The 16,255-nt window shown below is 47.8% G+C and overlaps 1 protein-coding gene across 1 annotated transcript in view; it reads right to left on the reverse strand.

Annotated features, from left to right (window-relative positions):
- Positions 1-16,255, reverse strand: part of LOC140398454 (sterile alpha motif domain-containing protein 14-like) — a 495,360-nt gene that overhangs the window by 103,897 nt on the left and 375,208 nt on the right. The window contains exon 5 of the mRNA XM_072487148.1: positions 5,049-5,142. Coding sequence (XP_072343249.1) covers positions 5,049-5,142 — 94 coding nt within the window. The remainder of the gene's footprint in view (positions 1-5,048; positions 5,143-16,255) is intronic.

The following is a 16,255-nucleotide window of genomic DNA, read 5'->3' on the forward strand; positions in this document are numbered from 1 at the left end:
GTGCTGCTCAATTGCGAAATGAAACCTAACAGCATTCTTTCCTTCACGTATGTAGGTCATAGGCCCCGATAGTTGGCTGATCAAACCGAACAGCATACCCCTTTGGTTGTTCATAATAGGAAATGTGCAGACCATATCGACCACCCACATTTGTACACCTCAAAAAAGTCTCATGTTAGATGTCCACAATTAGGCAGTACTTGCTGAACAATCCTGAACATGCTAATAACTACAATAAGGACACATTTAAGTTAATCAGGTGAGTGTGTGATGTAGCTCATTTGTGCTTGCTCAAAGAAACATGCATTCATACACAGGAATCTATTCTCTGCAAACAAAAGTATTATCTTCAAACATTGCGTCAGTTTTGAATTGCCCAGAGCCTATAGGTCCTTGTTGCTTCGCCATGGCAACACTTCAGCCAATTAGGTTTGACTTGCCAATCAATCAGCACCCTTTTCTTCTGTACTATAAACTGTAATCATTTAAAATTTGGCATTCTTAAGTTTGTTCTGATAAGTTCAGGACTAAAAGCTTTGGCATCATGTCTTTCCTTTCAGCAGTAAAATCAACACTCGTTTGCAACCAATGAGCTGACTATATAAAAATGGGCTGTTACATTTTGCTACTATTTATTGATCTCTATTTATGATCAGTAGGAATGATCAGACCAGAGCTAACATTTCTGAACAGACCTTTCAGAAAGACACTTACAGGTCTTCTGCAACCAATAATGCACTTTAAAAAAAAACTGTAATCGCAGTTGTACTTTGGTTAACATAGCTGCAATTTATGGACAGTGTGGTCCCACAAACAGCAATGTGGTAAAGAGAATCATAGAATCTCCACAGTGCAGAAGGAGACTATTCGGCCCATCGAGTCTACACTGAGCCTTGGAAAGAACACCTACGTAGGCCCACGTCCCCACCCTATCCGCATAACGACACTTTATCTTTTGGACACTAAGGGGGCAATTTAGCATGGCCAATCCACGTAACCTCCACATCTTTGGACTGTGGGAGGAAACGCACACAGACACGGGGAGAATGTACAAACTCCACACAGACAGTCACCCCAAGCTGGAATTGAACCCGGGTCTCTGGAGCTGTGAGGCAAAACAATGCTAACCACTGTGATGGTTCCGGTAGAGGGAAAACACGCATCCCAACACCGGGAGAACATGATTAATGTTCTGAACAAAAATACAAGATGGCAGACCACAGTTCTGCTGCTGTCGGTAATTGTTAAAAATTATTTTATAAAGCTTGAGTGATTCCGAATGTTATTCATAAAACTGATCACTAGATTTTAAAGCTGATAGGCATGAGTCATTGACATTCTTGGATCCCTGTACGTACACACCAGATGTTGTGAGATAATCAAATTGTGATAAATGACAGAAAACCTAATGAACAAAAAATAAATTTGAAGCAAACAATCTACATAACAATCTTTACTTGACTATTTTGATGATTAAATGGCATTTAAGCCAACATTATTGACTAATGCAAATAGGCTGTTTTTATGGCTTCGTCAGTAATAAGAAGGCTCATAAATATCCTCTGTGTGCATATTTCTCACAATAGCATATATATATAAATATAACACGTAATATTTATGGCACCTTCACTTCTAAAAAAAAAAAATTGTCCAATACAAAATGCCTTTTTTATGGTTCCCACTGACAGGGTAATGCAAAGATCTAAACTGTTTCCTTCAGGTAATGAATACTTGATGCAAGTAAAAGTGGAGGCAGCAGTTTGCCAAACAAGGGAATAAACTGTGAAAGTTAATCTTCTATATTGTTCATATTCCTTCCAAACTTGGTAGGAATTGTGGAGAGGAAATTTGTTTCGGCTAGTTTCTGGGTCCATATTGGCGTCTCAACCAAGGCGCCTGCAGAAGGCCCAGAATTGGTCCTCAGGTAAATCGACATCTTCCCCATGAGCTGCAGGTATCTGTCATGGTTGACCAGCAAAGGCCCACAGGTAGGTTTTTCGAGGGAGGTGGTGTGATGATGTGGAGGTGTGGCGGGGTAGCAGTCAGAGCACTTCTGCTTTTCCTGGCTCCACAGAAATATATTTTTGAAACTTAACAAACACTTCCTTCTTCATGGCAATTGCTTGCTTAGTTAGGCCTTTGCAACAAGAATCCAAAGAGGAAAAGGCTTGGCTCCTGACCCCCGTCCCCCACCCTCCCCCAATCAAATCCAGCTTCTTCTCAGGGGCTTAAAACGGTCATTAGGCCAACCATTTACATACTTAAGGGGCCTATTTCCATTTATTGGTGACTGCCTGGATTCTTGCGAGGCTGCCTTTACCAACATGGCAGCGCCCAAGATCCTTTTTTGTTATAAATTTAGAGTAGCTAATTCTTTTTTTTTCCATTTAAGGGGCAATTTAGCGTGGCCAATCCATCTACCCTGCAAATCGTTTTGGGTTATGGGGGGTGAGACCCACGCAGACGCGGGGAGAATTTGCAAACTCCACACGGACAGTGACCCGGGGCCGGGATCGAATCCAAGTCCTCGGCGCCGTGAGGCAGCAGTGCTGCGTCACCGTGCTGCCCTCAGTGCCCAAGATCTGACACAGGATGCGTCTCAAATTTGGTCCTTTTTGCACCCGTTTTCTATCCAGAGAACAGAAGGACTAATTTCTACCCTTTTGCTTCTCACTGGGCTGCAGAATCTGTCCATGTTACCCGTCAACAACTTGCCAGTGGCACTCACGTACGCTAAATGGGGATAGAGAAGGAAACCTCAGCATAAAGCCCCATTCTTCCTGATTGATCAGGGCAACCCAGGCAATACATTTAGCACAGTGTGCTAAACAGCTGGCTTGTAATGCAGAACAAGGCAGCAGCAGCGCAGGTTCAATTCCTGTACCAGCCTCCATGAACAGGCGCCGCAATATGGCGACTAGGGGCTTTTCACAGTAACTTCATTGAAGGCTACATGTGACAATAAGCAATTATTGTTATTATTACACTTCTCCAAGGATCGTGTCAAAGTCACACCTTCGTCAACCGGACAGAAATTCCTCTTATTACATCAGGCCAATAACTTTTTGTATTGTATATGTAAAGTAAAGTAAAGACATTTCTAAAAACCCTTCACAAATCGACAAAAGCATAAAGCCAGGAAAGGATGAGAGTAGAGGGGCGGGGAAGAAAACTGAAAGCTCAGTTCCAGAAATCAATTTTGGGCAGGATTTTAAACATAGAATGCAGAACAGGAAAAGCTTTTTCTGCTAAAGTGACTATCTAATTTCCATTGATTAATAAAATGATTATGAATTCAAGCAAACAATTGTAACATAATTTTGCACTTAATGGCTAAATACTTCACAGCAGTTGACTCTGTATCTGTTTCGAGGCCCTAATAATTTAGGTACATCAAAGGATAGCGAACTGTTGACATTGGGGAGATACGAGCCGACACATTTATGATGCGTAATGATGGTATCGATTGGAAACGGTTTGATTGTAAAATGAGTGATACTGATTCAGTTTCTGGTATACATTCCGGTATTACAATTAAAATTACCCCAAAAAGCTAGCTTTTCAAGTGTGAAATATGTCATTGAAAGTCATGTTTCAAACTAAAATTAATGGGTGGGTGGCACGTGGCAGACCTTACAATTAAAGATTGGAAGATTCTAAAGTGTTGGCTCTGGACTGATCATAACGGTGTGCCATAGCTGTGATAGACACTCTGGCCGGGATTCTCCGACCCTGCCCCGACGCCGGCTTCCATCTTCTCCGGCGCCGTTTTTCAGATACCGGCGGGATTCCCGTCACGCCGGTTGAGGGCCGCTGACAGTGGCCCCTCCGGCGATTCTCCGGGCCCCGAGTGGCCGTCAAGTTTAGGCCAGTCCCGCAAGTGTGAATTACTCACCTCACACACGGCGGGACCTGGCAGGTAAGTGTGCGGGGGCCGTCCTGGGGGGAGCGGGGGGATCTGACCCCAGGCGAGGGCCCCCACGGTAGCCTGGACCGCGATCGGGGCCTACCAATCTGCGGGCGGGCTGGTTCCGTGGGGGCCTTTTTTTCCTCCACGCCGGGCCCCTGTAAGGCTCTGCCATATTGCCCGGGGGCCGGCCGGAGAAGGGACCCCTGCGCGTGCGTGGAAATACACCGGCTGTTCCATGCATGTGCGGAAATACGCCAGCCATTCCGCGCAAGCGCGAACTTGTGCCGGCCCTTCGGCGCCGGCTGGAGCTGCAGGGATGACTCCGGCAGCAACCTAGCCCCCTAGAAAGGTGAGACTTCCTCACTTTCGGGGGCCATTGATGCCAGAGTGATTGGCGCCGGCTTTCCCGCCAGCGTGGGGACATAGCCCCATTTTTAGAGGATCCCACCCCATAAGTTTGAAACTAAACATTCATTGGGATATAAATTTGTCTCAGATAATAGTGTAGGTGATACAAAATTGGCAGCTCGATGCTTTTCTCCATTGAAACTTGAAAGACTATCAGACCTTACATGAATTGGGCTGATGGTTCACTATCGTCTGTTATATGCTGCTACCAGAGAAGAACAGGGCTCTCATTGTACTTTTGCAACTCCATTCTTATGTTTCAGTTATTCCAAATTAGAAACCACCTTCGCCTCAACGCAATGAGGTCTGTTAAAAATATGCACCTGTGTAATTATAAGAACAGGTGATTTCTAGATGATTTAATAATTGATGCCTGTTGTGATCTTACATGCATGCTTAAAATTGCAAATTGCAGAATTAAAAATGCTTAAATTTACAGGCAGGCTTTTCCAGCCGTTCCTGCCGGCCACCCATCTCCCTCCGCAGGTTCCACAGCGGTCGGGGTGCGAACAATGGGCAGCTCCATTGACAGCAGTGGGACCGAAAGATCCCACCGCCGGCCAATGATGGGCTGCCTTTCGCCGCCACAAAACATGCCGCAAAGGTGGCAAGGCGAGGGAAAGTCCAGCCCAGTGTCTTCACCTGCCATGTTCTGGATTGTTATATCAAAAGGACAAAGTTTGAACATTTATTTCATTGTAATAATAATAGGGTTAATAATAGCACCTACCCAAGGTCCAAAAGTTTCCGCCTTGCCTTTCTGTCAAGGCCAACTGTGGGACTTGCTGGCTCTGCCGGACTTGTTTCTTTGCTCTCCTCTGATCCTACAATCACACAAAATTATAAAACATGAGGACGCTGTAACGACATCCAGAGACAGTCACTAATCAAGCCCTTTCCCACCATTGCTAATGGTTTTATTATTTGCTTCCTCCTTCCACAACTATTAATACCTAACAAGGAAAATAATCTGGAGAGTTTCTGATTCAAGTGAATCCCATTGTAAGCTACTGTCCATTCCAGAGATGAGACAATGGGTGGAATTTTACAATTTGTTTCAAAGTGTTGTCTCAGGTGGGACAAGCGGATGAAAGTAGAAATAAAAATAAAATGAAGACAGAATCATCACAGAGAAACACACCCCTACCCCCCTCCCACAGACATGGAACACCTCCTCCACCAAGGAAATCCCCCCCATTGGACACGGGACCACACTTCCCTGGAACCACCCCCCCCCCCCCCCCCCTCATCCCCCAAGACACCGCCCCCTGGCTCTGCCCTGTGCTGAGGGAGGGGTTCCTAACATGGATGGGATAATACACTGGGGAAGCCAGCCAAATATATTTAAATGAATGCAAATTAAGTTCCTGAATTTTCATGATGGAGGCCCACAACTGTGAGGACGGAGAAAGCTCCGGAGAGTAAACAAAAATTTGACTTTACACAGATGAGGTTTGAATCTACACACACATCTGTATGAACATTTGTGGGCGGGATTCTCCGGCCTCCCGGTTGCGTGTCTCTCAGCAGCGGGAGGCAGTGTGCCATTCACTGGTGGCGGGGTTCTCTCTTCCCGCTGCTGTCAATAGAATTCCCATTGAAGCCACCCCAGGCCACCGGGAAACCCACAGGTGGGGGTGTGTGTATTGCCGGTGGGAGCAGAGAATCCCACAGCGGGCGAACGGCCGGACAAGTCTGGATTCTGAACTACCCAGGGAAGTGGCAGCATAGTTTGCCAACTGAGGCAAGTTCATGGCCGAAGCAAGATATGCCATGCCCCTGCATGTATTCTGACATTCTGAAACCACTTCGGAAAAGTAGGTGGATGCCTACTTTGATGGCTGTTCAAACTATAAGCCAGTGAGACTGTGCAACAGTAATATGGTGACAAAAGATTGTTTCTTAGTGCTACAACTGATGTCCTATAAAAGTTTATAATGTGTCATTTTATAATCTTTATCACTGAAGGATTCCAGGCTGTACTAGTTTTTGTAATGTCCCAGGACATGAATAGATGTATATAGTGGGTATTGTGTAACATTTGCTGATTCTAATGAAAATTCTAATGCCTCTGTCGCATTTTTATTATTGCTGCTACTAAATACGTTTGTGGATATAGAACATAGAGTGCAGAAGGAGGCCATTTGGTCCATCGAGTCTGCACTGACCCACTTAAGCCCTCACTTCCACCCTATCCCCATAACCCAATAACCCCTCCTAATCTTTTTGGACACTAAGGGCAATTTACATTGGCCAATCCACCTAACCTGCACATCTTTGGACTGTGGGAGGAAACCGGAGCACCCGGAGGAAACCCACGCAGACACGGGGAGAACGTGCAGGCTCCGCACAGACAGTGACCCAGCGGGGAATCAAACCTGGGACCCTGGCGCTGTGAAGCCACAGTGCTAGCCACTTGTGCTACCGTGCTATCCACTAATGATTGTCCCCCGTTAGGCATTTGGAGTTTACCTTCAAAAATGACTGAAGTGAGCAAAAGCGAAGTTCTCATCCAAATTTCCCAATGTTATCAATCAGGTGGGTTCTCAATGCTGAAGTACGAATTGTCACAAGTCCCAAATTTGATTCACTGTATCTAAATGACATCCGGAACGGAACCTTAGCTATTAGCAGCTCACTTTAGATAATTAAAAATGTCTTTGTGTGGTTCAGCAGCTTTTTCTGCTGATTAGAGAGGGCATTTTAATTTTAAAGTTGAGGGCAATTCATGCTGTGTTCTGCTGGGAAATCTGCCAATTGGTGGTTATATCAAGGTAAATGGCTGCCTACATTTAACTTCAATGAAGGCAATTCCTTCAGGGTTTTTTTCTTTATTCTTTCATGTGATGCGGGTGTTGGGCCAGATTTGTTGTCCTTGAATGGAGCACAGCTAACAGTCAACCAGATTGTCATAATATACACCAGTATATCATGGTGCAGACACACACTGATGGACACACAGTGGGACCAATCAACATACACAACACCGCAGCCAATCACCAGTGAGGGCACACGCACTATAAAGACAGGGGGCATCAGAGTTCCCGCTCATTCGAGTAGCAGCTAGCCAGGAGCACAGAGCTCACAGCCTGCAACACAGACATTCACCATGTGCTGAGTGCATCGACTGGTTAGGACAAGGCAAAGGTCTTTAGTTAAAGCTGGTATCGTATTTACCCACAGTTCAAGTATGTTTAAATAGTTAACCTTTTAATAAAATAGTGTTGCACTACTTCAAGTGTTGGTGACCTGTATGTGATCCAGAACACCCAACACATCACAGATAACCATGGGTCTGGAGTGACATATAGGCCAGACCTGGTAAGGATGGCAAATTTGCCTCCCTAAAGGACATCAGCAAACAAATGGGTTTTTACCAGAATTAATGATAGTTTCATGGTCACCGTTACGGATACTAGCTTAATATCCAGATTTATTCATTGAATTTAAATTCCACCAGTATTCATGGTGGGATTTGAACCCGTTTCCCCATCGAATTAGCCTGGCTCGTCGGATTAGTAGTCCAGAAACATTAGAGCACACCACCCTCCCCCTAAATCTGATGACACATTCGTGGATGACTTTTTAACCGTCCCTAACACTGCTGGTTGCCCAGGCACCGATACAATGAAATGCAGCTGATGGAAGGACACCGCGGGTGGGATCCCATCACCACATGACCAGCAATGGCATGTCCCAATGCTGTCAATGGGCTTTCCCATTGTTCACATACTCTGTCTTTTGGGAACCCACGGCGGAGTTTTGTCCTCGGCGGGGCCGAAAGACCCCACCCTGCATGTCTCCCATGCATTGTGCCTCTATAATATTAAAAGACCTGCAAAACCCTCTATTAGCTTCTTGAAAGGTAATCAGGGGAGCAAAGGTATTAGCGATGAGCTGTTCGGGCAAAATAATTTGAGACATTATACAACACAGATTATTGTGAAACAACAAATTCATTTTATTTTTCTTCCATTTCTTTTGCAGTGAACACACCACTTTCCCCAGTGCCATGTCCTGTTGTGTGAATAGCAGCCAGAATTCCCCGGCTGTTGTGATTCACTGTTCCTGCCAGCAGCACACCCCTGCTTATGGGTTTCCCGGCAGTGTGGGGGATGGCTTCAATGGGAAATACCATTGAGAAGCGTCGGGAGTAAAGATTCCGACCACCAGCGAATGGCGCACCACCGAGAAACACGCGGCTGGGGGAACACAGAATCCAGCCAGCTCAGCATCTTTGCCTTGATGCTGTATTAAATTATCCAGAATCCACGGTGACTTCATTACAATTACCTGTTAGTGCATATCTTATACTGTGTCAGAAATACTGATGTTTACCATTGCTTGCTTTTTACCCTGTACTTTGGTGAATTGGAAAACTAATTATAGTCACTCTCTTTGATCTCTCCCTTTAATGTTCAAATCATTTTTTGATTGGGGATAGGGATTGAGTCTTTCTGCAGGTCGGGCCCAGGAGCCGCAAGACACAAAACTGAGGCCCTAGAGTGTCCCCAATGGCAGAAGGGTGCAATTACATTCTGACATGTTTACATTATAAATGCAGGTTCCATTATAAATGTGCATACAGGAATTCAGAACGGTATAAACATAGGAGGAAGATTTTTACTATATTATAGAAGCAGTATACTATCTGAAAGCTAAGTATAATGCTCTGGTAATTGGTTAAATAAAAGTGTGATCTGGGTGAACAAATATGTTTAACAGGAGTCTGTAGTAAAAATAATAAATGAATGGAAACATGAAAATGTTTGGAATATGATTTCTACTAACGTCCTCTCTCCTGTAATTTGTTTTGTGTTTTCTCCTTGTGACACTGTTTTATGCTGAAGTTTAATTCTACAGGTCACAACCACCCCACAATATTCCACTCAAGAAACACGGCTTTGTGTGTGAGGGCTTAGGAGCTGGAGGACACCATTTGACCCTTCAAGCCTGCTCCACCATTCAATAAGATCATGGTTGATCTGATTATGCTCTCAACCTAACTTTCCTCTGTGCGCCCCCCTCCCAATAATGACCGACTCCCTTGTCAATCAGAAAGCTATCTTCTGAACTCCAATGGGTATAGACCCAACCTGTATCACCTTTATTCATAGAATGAGCCTTCACTCCAGGAATGAGTTGAGCTAATCTTCTCTAAACTGATTCTAATACATTTAGATCCTTTTTCAAATAAGAAGACCAAATTTGTACCCAATATTTCAGATGTGGTCTCACCAACAGCCTGTACTGCTACAGGGCAGCATCACTACTTTTATATTCCATTCCCCTTGCAATAAATGCCAACATTCCATTTGCCTTTCTAATCACCTGCTGTGCTTACAGACTAACCTTTTGTGATTTATGTACCAGGACTCCCAGATCCCTCTGTACCTCTGAGTTCCGTAATGTCTTTGCATTTAAATAGTATACTGACTGCTTTTGTATTCTTCCTGTCAAAGTGAACAAGTTCTCATTTTCACACATTATAATTCATCTGACAAATATTTGCCCACTCACTTAACCTGTTTATGTACCTTTGTAACTCTTTGGGTGCGATTCTCTCGAAAGGGAACAAAGTCCTCTAGCGAGCGCGTTTGGCCGCGTGTTCCCCGGCGCTCGCAATGTCGAGAACCACATGGCTATTCAACGCGACTCGCATTGAATAAGATTCCTGGATAGGGAACACACGGCCGAGACTGCACATAGCCCCATTTTGTACAGTGGGGAGCTCCGCTTGCCGGAACTCCCCCATGTAGCGAGAGATTGGGACGTCATTTTTAAATGACATCCCGATCTCCGAGGCCCCCCAAACAATCCCCGACAGCCCGAACGCACGATGGGAGGGTCCCCGGCCCACCACCTGCACTCCTCCAACACCCATGCCTGGCATCCCGGCCTGATCACGCACGCGCAAAAAATGTCAGTTTGGCGCCATGTCAGATGGCAGATCCACAGAGACACCTTTGCAGCTACAGGCTGGCACCCAGGTGGCATTGCCAAGGTGACAGGCTGGAACTGCCAGTGCACCAAGCTAGCACTGACTGGGTGCCCAGGTGGCACCAACAATGGCAGGGCACCACCCTGTCCAAAGGGCATGCAGCTGGGGGCCTCCGATCACCTGGGAGACCCCCACAAGTGCCGATCCATCTGGTCCCTGTTTGTGGGTACCAGGGCTGAACGACGACCGCCCGAGGACTCTGAGGTGAAGGAGATGAATCCCAAAGCCTCAGGAACCTGCGGAATCTTCAAAATGGAGTCAGGCTAAATCACTCTGATATGCAGATTGGCCAAAATGTCATCCTGCCCCAATGGGCGGGATTTACATCGCAAGGTGGTGAGCCAGGTAGATTCCGGGAGTGATGTCTATCCGGATTTCGTTGGCTGCGCTGCACCGCAGTAAGCTGCTTTTGCGGCGCAGCATGGCCGTTGCTTCAGCTTCTCTTGACGACTTACTTTCCTACCTGGCCAGAATATTCGTGCCATTGGGATTCCCTTTTCCTGCTGGCAACGCACCCCTGCCTGTGGCTTTTCCGGTGGCGGGGGTAGTTTCAACGGGAAATCCCATTGACAAGCGGTGGGAGTAGAAAATCCCGCCGCCAGCGAATTGCGCGCCTCCGAGAAACACGTGGCAGGGGACCGGAGAATCCAGCCCCCTATCTTGGTATCATCAGAAAATTTAGCTACCATACAGTCGGTCCTCTCATCCAAATAATTCTGATATAACGTTGTCATAATATACACCAGTATATCATGGTGCAGACACACACTGATGGACATACAGTGGAACCAATCAACACACACAACACCGCAGCCAATCACCAGTGAGAGCACACGCACTATAAAGACAGGGGGCAACAGAGTTCCCGCGCATTCGAGTTGCAGCTAGCTAGGAGGACAGAGCTCACAGCCTGCAACACAGACATTCACCATGTGCTGAGTGCATCGACTGGTTAGGACAAGGCAAAGGTCTTTAGTTAAAGCTAGTGTCGTATTAACCCACAGTCTAAGTATGTTTAAACAGTTAATGATTCAATAAAATAGTGTTGCACTATTTCAAGTGTTGGTGACCTGTATGTGATCCAGAACACCCAACACATCATGATACCAGGGGTGGTGGGATACTAGCACTTCTTAGACCTACCTGCAAGTGATCTGTCTTCCGCCAGCATTCCGTCATCCTGCAGCATGGACAATATCAGCCCGCCGCCGCCGCTGCGCATCGCTGGCAACCTCGGGGCCAACTGGAAGATTTTCAAACAACGCTTCCAGCTCTTCCTCAAAGCCACGGACAGGGAGGGCGCCTCAGACACCAGAAGGATTGCTCTTCTCCTCTCCACGGCAGGGGACCATGCCATCCACATTTTCAACTCTCTCACCTGTGCAGAAAATGAAGATAAGACGAAGTTCAAGATGGTCCTCCTCAAGTTTGACACTTACTGCAGCGTAGAGGTAAATGAAAGTTTTGAATGCTATGTGTTCCAGCAGCGTTTGCAGGGTAAGGATGAACCTTTCCAATCTTTTCGCACGCACCTCCACATTCTTGCAGCTACGGGCCCACCTCCGACTCCATGATACGCAACTCCATGATCGTTTTCGGTGTTCAGTCGGACCCCCTACGTCAGCAGCTCCTCAAAGTAAAGCAACTCACCCTAGCGACCGCCATTGAGACCTGTGTCTTACATGAAAACGCCACGAGTCGGTATTCCCATATACAAGCAGCTGAAACGACGAGGCAAGGTCCCCACGAGGCAGAACGGGTCCAAGTGATTGAGCACCTCCAGGGCCTCAGCCTGGGTGAGGACGGCCAATTTGCGCGCTTTCCGCGGACTCCCGCGCTTGTACGCACCAAACGAGGGGACGCCGATGTTGAGGAACGTAATGCGCAGGCACGCACCACGCACGACTGCACCGCAGATGCGCGGCGGTGCAGCGAACGTGCTGACGCCACGACGTGCGGCAACTGTGACTCCGCCCATTTAAAGTGGCAATGCCCCGCTACCAACATCATTCCTGCTACCGCCTCGTGCCAACTTGAAGTGACACACAACTCACGGAAAGCAATCCTTCCTTTTGAGGTTGTGCGCTCCTCGAAGGACTCCCTGCTTGGTGCACAGTCGTGCAAGCTGTTAAACCTCGTTCAAAGAGTTCACTCCCTCTCCTGATGACACGCCTGCCTTCCAGGACGCTGACTTCAGGGCGCAACTCGACGCTATCATCGACCAGCACCGCGACGTCTTCAAAGGCATGGGCACGCTCCCATATACTTACAAGATCCTACTCAAACAAAACGCCACGCCTGTGGTGCATGCACCTCGCAGAGTCCCAGCACCCCTCAAGGACTGCCTCAAGCAGCAGCTGCAGGACCTCCAAGACCAAGGAGTGATCTCCAGAGTTACAGAACCAACTGACTGGGTCAGTTCCATGGTGTGTGTAAAAAAGCCTTCTGGCAAGCTGAGAATTTGCATTGATCCCAAGGATCTGAATCGCAATATCATGAGGGAGCATTATCCAATTCCCAAGTGCGAAGAGATCACATGCGAGAAGACTCGCACCAAGCTCTTCACCAAACTTGACGCCTCGAAAGGATTCTGTCAAATCCAGCTCGACAAATCCAGCAGGAAACTGTGTACCTTTAACACCCCCTTTGGCAGATATTGTTACAACAGGATACCGTTTGGGGTCATATCGGCTTCAGAAGTGTTCCACAGGATTATGGAACAAATGATGGAAGGCATTGAAGGTGTTCGTGTCTATGTCGATGACATAATCATTTGGTCCACCACCCCGCAGGAGCATGTCAGTCGCCTCCAGCGCGTGTTCAAACGCATACGGGAGCAGGGCCTACGCTTCAAAAGAGCCAAATGCTCCTTTGGTCAGACGGAACTCAAGTTCCTAGGGGACCACATCTCCCAGTTGGGTGTGCGGCCAGATGCGGACAAGGTGGCTGCTATCACAGCAATGAAAACGCCAGAGGACAAGAAGGCGGTCCTCTGATTTCTGGGCATGGTCAACTTCCGAGGGAAGTTCATCCCTAACCTCGCCTCTCAAACCACGGCTCTCAGGAACCTGGTCAGGAAAACAACAGACTTCCAATGGCTTCCTGCCCATGAGCGCGAATGGAGAGAACTCAAAACCAAACTCACCACGGCCCCGGTCTTAGCCTTTTTTGATCAAGCGAAAGAGACAAAAATTTTGACCGATGCCAGCCAATCTGGCATTGGGGCAGTGCTCCTGCAACGCGATGAGGCCTCATCATGGGCCCCCGTGGCATATGCGACACGCGCCATGACCCCCACGGAACAGCGCTACGCGCAGGTAGAAAAGGAGCGCCTGGGCCTTTTGACTGGTGTCGTCAAGTTTCATGATTATGTGTACAGCCTTCCCCAATTCACCGTCCAGACGACCATCGCCCGCTGGTCAATATAATACAGAAAGACTTGAATGTCATGACGCCTCGCCTCCAGCGTATTCTGCTCAAGCTCCGGCGATACGACTTCCAGCTGGTGTACACCCCAGGCAAAGACCTAATCATTGCCGACGCTCTGTCCAGGGCAGTCAACACTCCATGTGACCCAGCGGGATTCGTCTGTCAGGTTGACGCCCATGTGGCCTATGTCGCCTCCAATCTACCTGCCACGGATGAACGCCTCATCCAAATTCGCCGCGAGACAGTGGCTGACCCTTTGCTACAGCGTGTCATGCGCCACCTAACAGACGGGTGGCTCAAGGGCCAATGCCCGCAGTTCTACAACATCAGAGATGATCTGGCGGTAGTCGATGGTGTTCTCCTGAAACTGGACCGCATTGTCATCCCACACAGCATGCGCCAGCTCGTCTTGGAACAGCTACACGAGGGCCACCTTGGCGTGGAAAAGTGCCGCTGACAGGCCCGAGAGGCAGTGTACTGGCCCGGCATCAATGATGACATCGCCAACACAGTGTTCAACTGCCCCACTTGTTAGCGCTTCCAGCCGGCCCAACCACGTGAAACCCTACAGCCCCATGAGTTGGTCACGTCCCCTTGGTCCAAGGTCGACATCGACCTGTTCCACGTGCTGGGCAGGGACTATGTCCTGATTGTAGACTACTTTTCAAACTACCCGGAGGTGGTACGTTTACACGACATCACATCGTCTGCAGTCATCCATGCCTGTAAGGACACCTTTGCTCGACATGGCATCCCACTCACTGTGATGTCGGACATGGCCCCTGTTTCGCAAGCCAGGAATGGTCCAACTTTGCCAGGAGGTACAACTTTGTGCATGTGACATCCAGTCCCCTGTACCCCCAATCCAACGGCAAAGCGGAGAAGGGCGCCCACATAGTCAAACGGCTCCTCTGCAAGGCTGCCGATGCTGGGTCCGTTTCTACCTCGCCCTGCTCGCCTATCGCTCGGCCCCACTGTCCACTGGCCTGTCACCAGCCCAGCTGCTCATGGGTCGCACCCTGAGGACGACAGTGCCGTCCATTCATGTCCCAGACCTCGACCACGTTCGGGTCCTTCAACGAATGCAACGGTCTCGTGCACAGCACAAGGCGGCTCATGACTCCTGTGCAGCTGATCTCCCTGCTCTGGCTCCAGATGACAACATCAGCATCCATCTTCCAGATGGTGGCTGGTCTGCAACCGCTGTGGTTCTTCGGCAGGTGGCTCCCCGCTCGTTCCTGGTTCGTCTACCGGATGGCTCCATTCTGCGCCACAATCGACGTGCCCTTCGTCTCGTTCTGCGCTCGCTACATGATCCTCCACCATTGCCCCACCCTCCTGTTGACCCTGACCTGGTCTATGCAGAGATTCCGGTCACTCTGCATCCCCCTCACTCTGACGCAGTCCAGCCCGCTCCTCAGCCGGCGGCTCCCGACCCACCCTTGAGGCGGTCAACCAGAATTCGTCACCCGCCTCAGAGACTTAATTTGTGAACTTTGTGGACTTATGGACTTTCTGATTTGTTCTGTTCTTCTGGTTAATCATTCAAGTGGTTTGTATATAGTGTTCATCTCGTTATTCTTGTGACACACTGTTTTTTCTGCACCAGGCACCTTCCCATGTAAATAGCTTAGTTTTTATGTACATAGTCCTGTAAATATTTCGTAGTCAGGAACATTCACCATACATTATTTATTGCCACGCAGGTACATTTTTTATAAAAGGGGGATGTCATAATATACACCAGTATATCATGGTGCAGACACACACTGATGTACATACAATGGGACCAATCAACACACACAACACCGCAGCCAATCACCAGTGAGAGCACACGCACTATAAAGACAGGGGGCATCAGAGTTCCCGCGCATTCGAGTTGCAGCTAGCTAAGAGGACAGAGCTCACAGCCTGCAACACAGACATTCACCATGTCCTGAGTGCATCGACTGGTTAGGACAAGGCAAAGGTCTTTAGTTAAAGCTAGTATATTAACCCACAGTCTAAGTATGTTTAAACAGTTAATGATTCAATAAAATAGTGTTGCACTCTTTCAAGTGTTGGTGACCTGTATGTGATCCAGAACACCCAACACATCAAACGTGGGAAAGGGAATGCTGCAAGCTATTTAATCTTGGGGAGACCACAGCCAAACAGCTTCTGTCCTGACCCAGCATCTACACACATTTCCAACAAGCTTCACTGGATAGCGTCAATGAGCTGGAATCCTGGCTGTTTTCCTGTTCCCTGTCTAATAGCACGGAAGCCAGTTGTGGTGCCCTGTTGCCAACACAGCTGAGATCAGCTACCTCATACAGGCAGAAAATTGAAGGTGGGCATTCCTTGTCTGCCTGGCTCAATGTTTGGGATGTAGGTTTACTGAGCTGTGTCATTGGAGAGCTCTGAATTCTATTAGCTTAATGCAAATATTCACTTTTCACATAATTGACATTTGCTTGTGGAGGTAACATTTACTTTCCATTTATTATTTTTCCCAGTTGCATTTG

This window comes from Scyliorhinus torazame, chromosome 21 (assembly GCF_047496885.1).
Source record: "Scyliorhinus torazame isolate Kashiwa2021f chromosome 21, sScyTor2.1, whole genome shotgun sequence".
Lineage (NCBI taxonomy): Eukaryota > Metazoa > Chordata > Chondrichthyes > Carcharhiniformes > Scyliorhinidae > Scyliorhinus > Scyliorhinus torazame.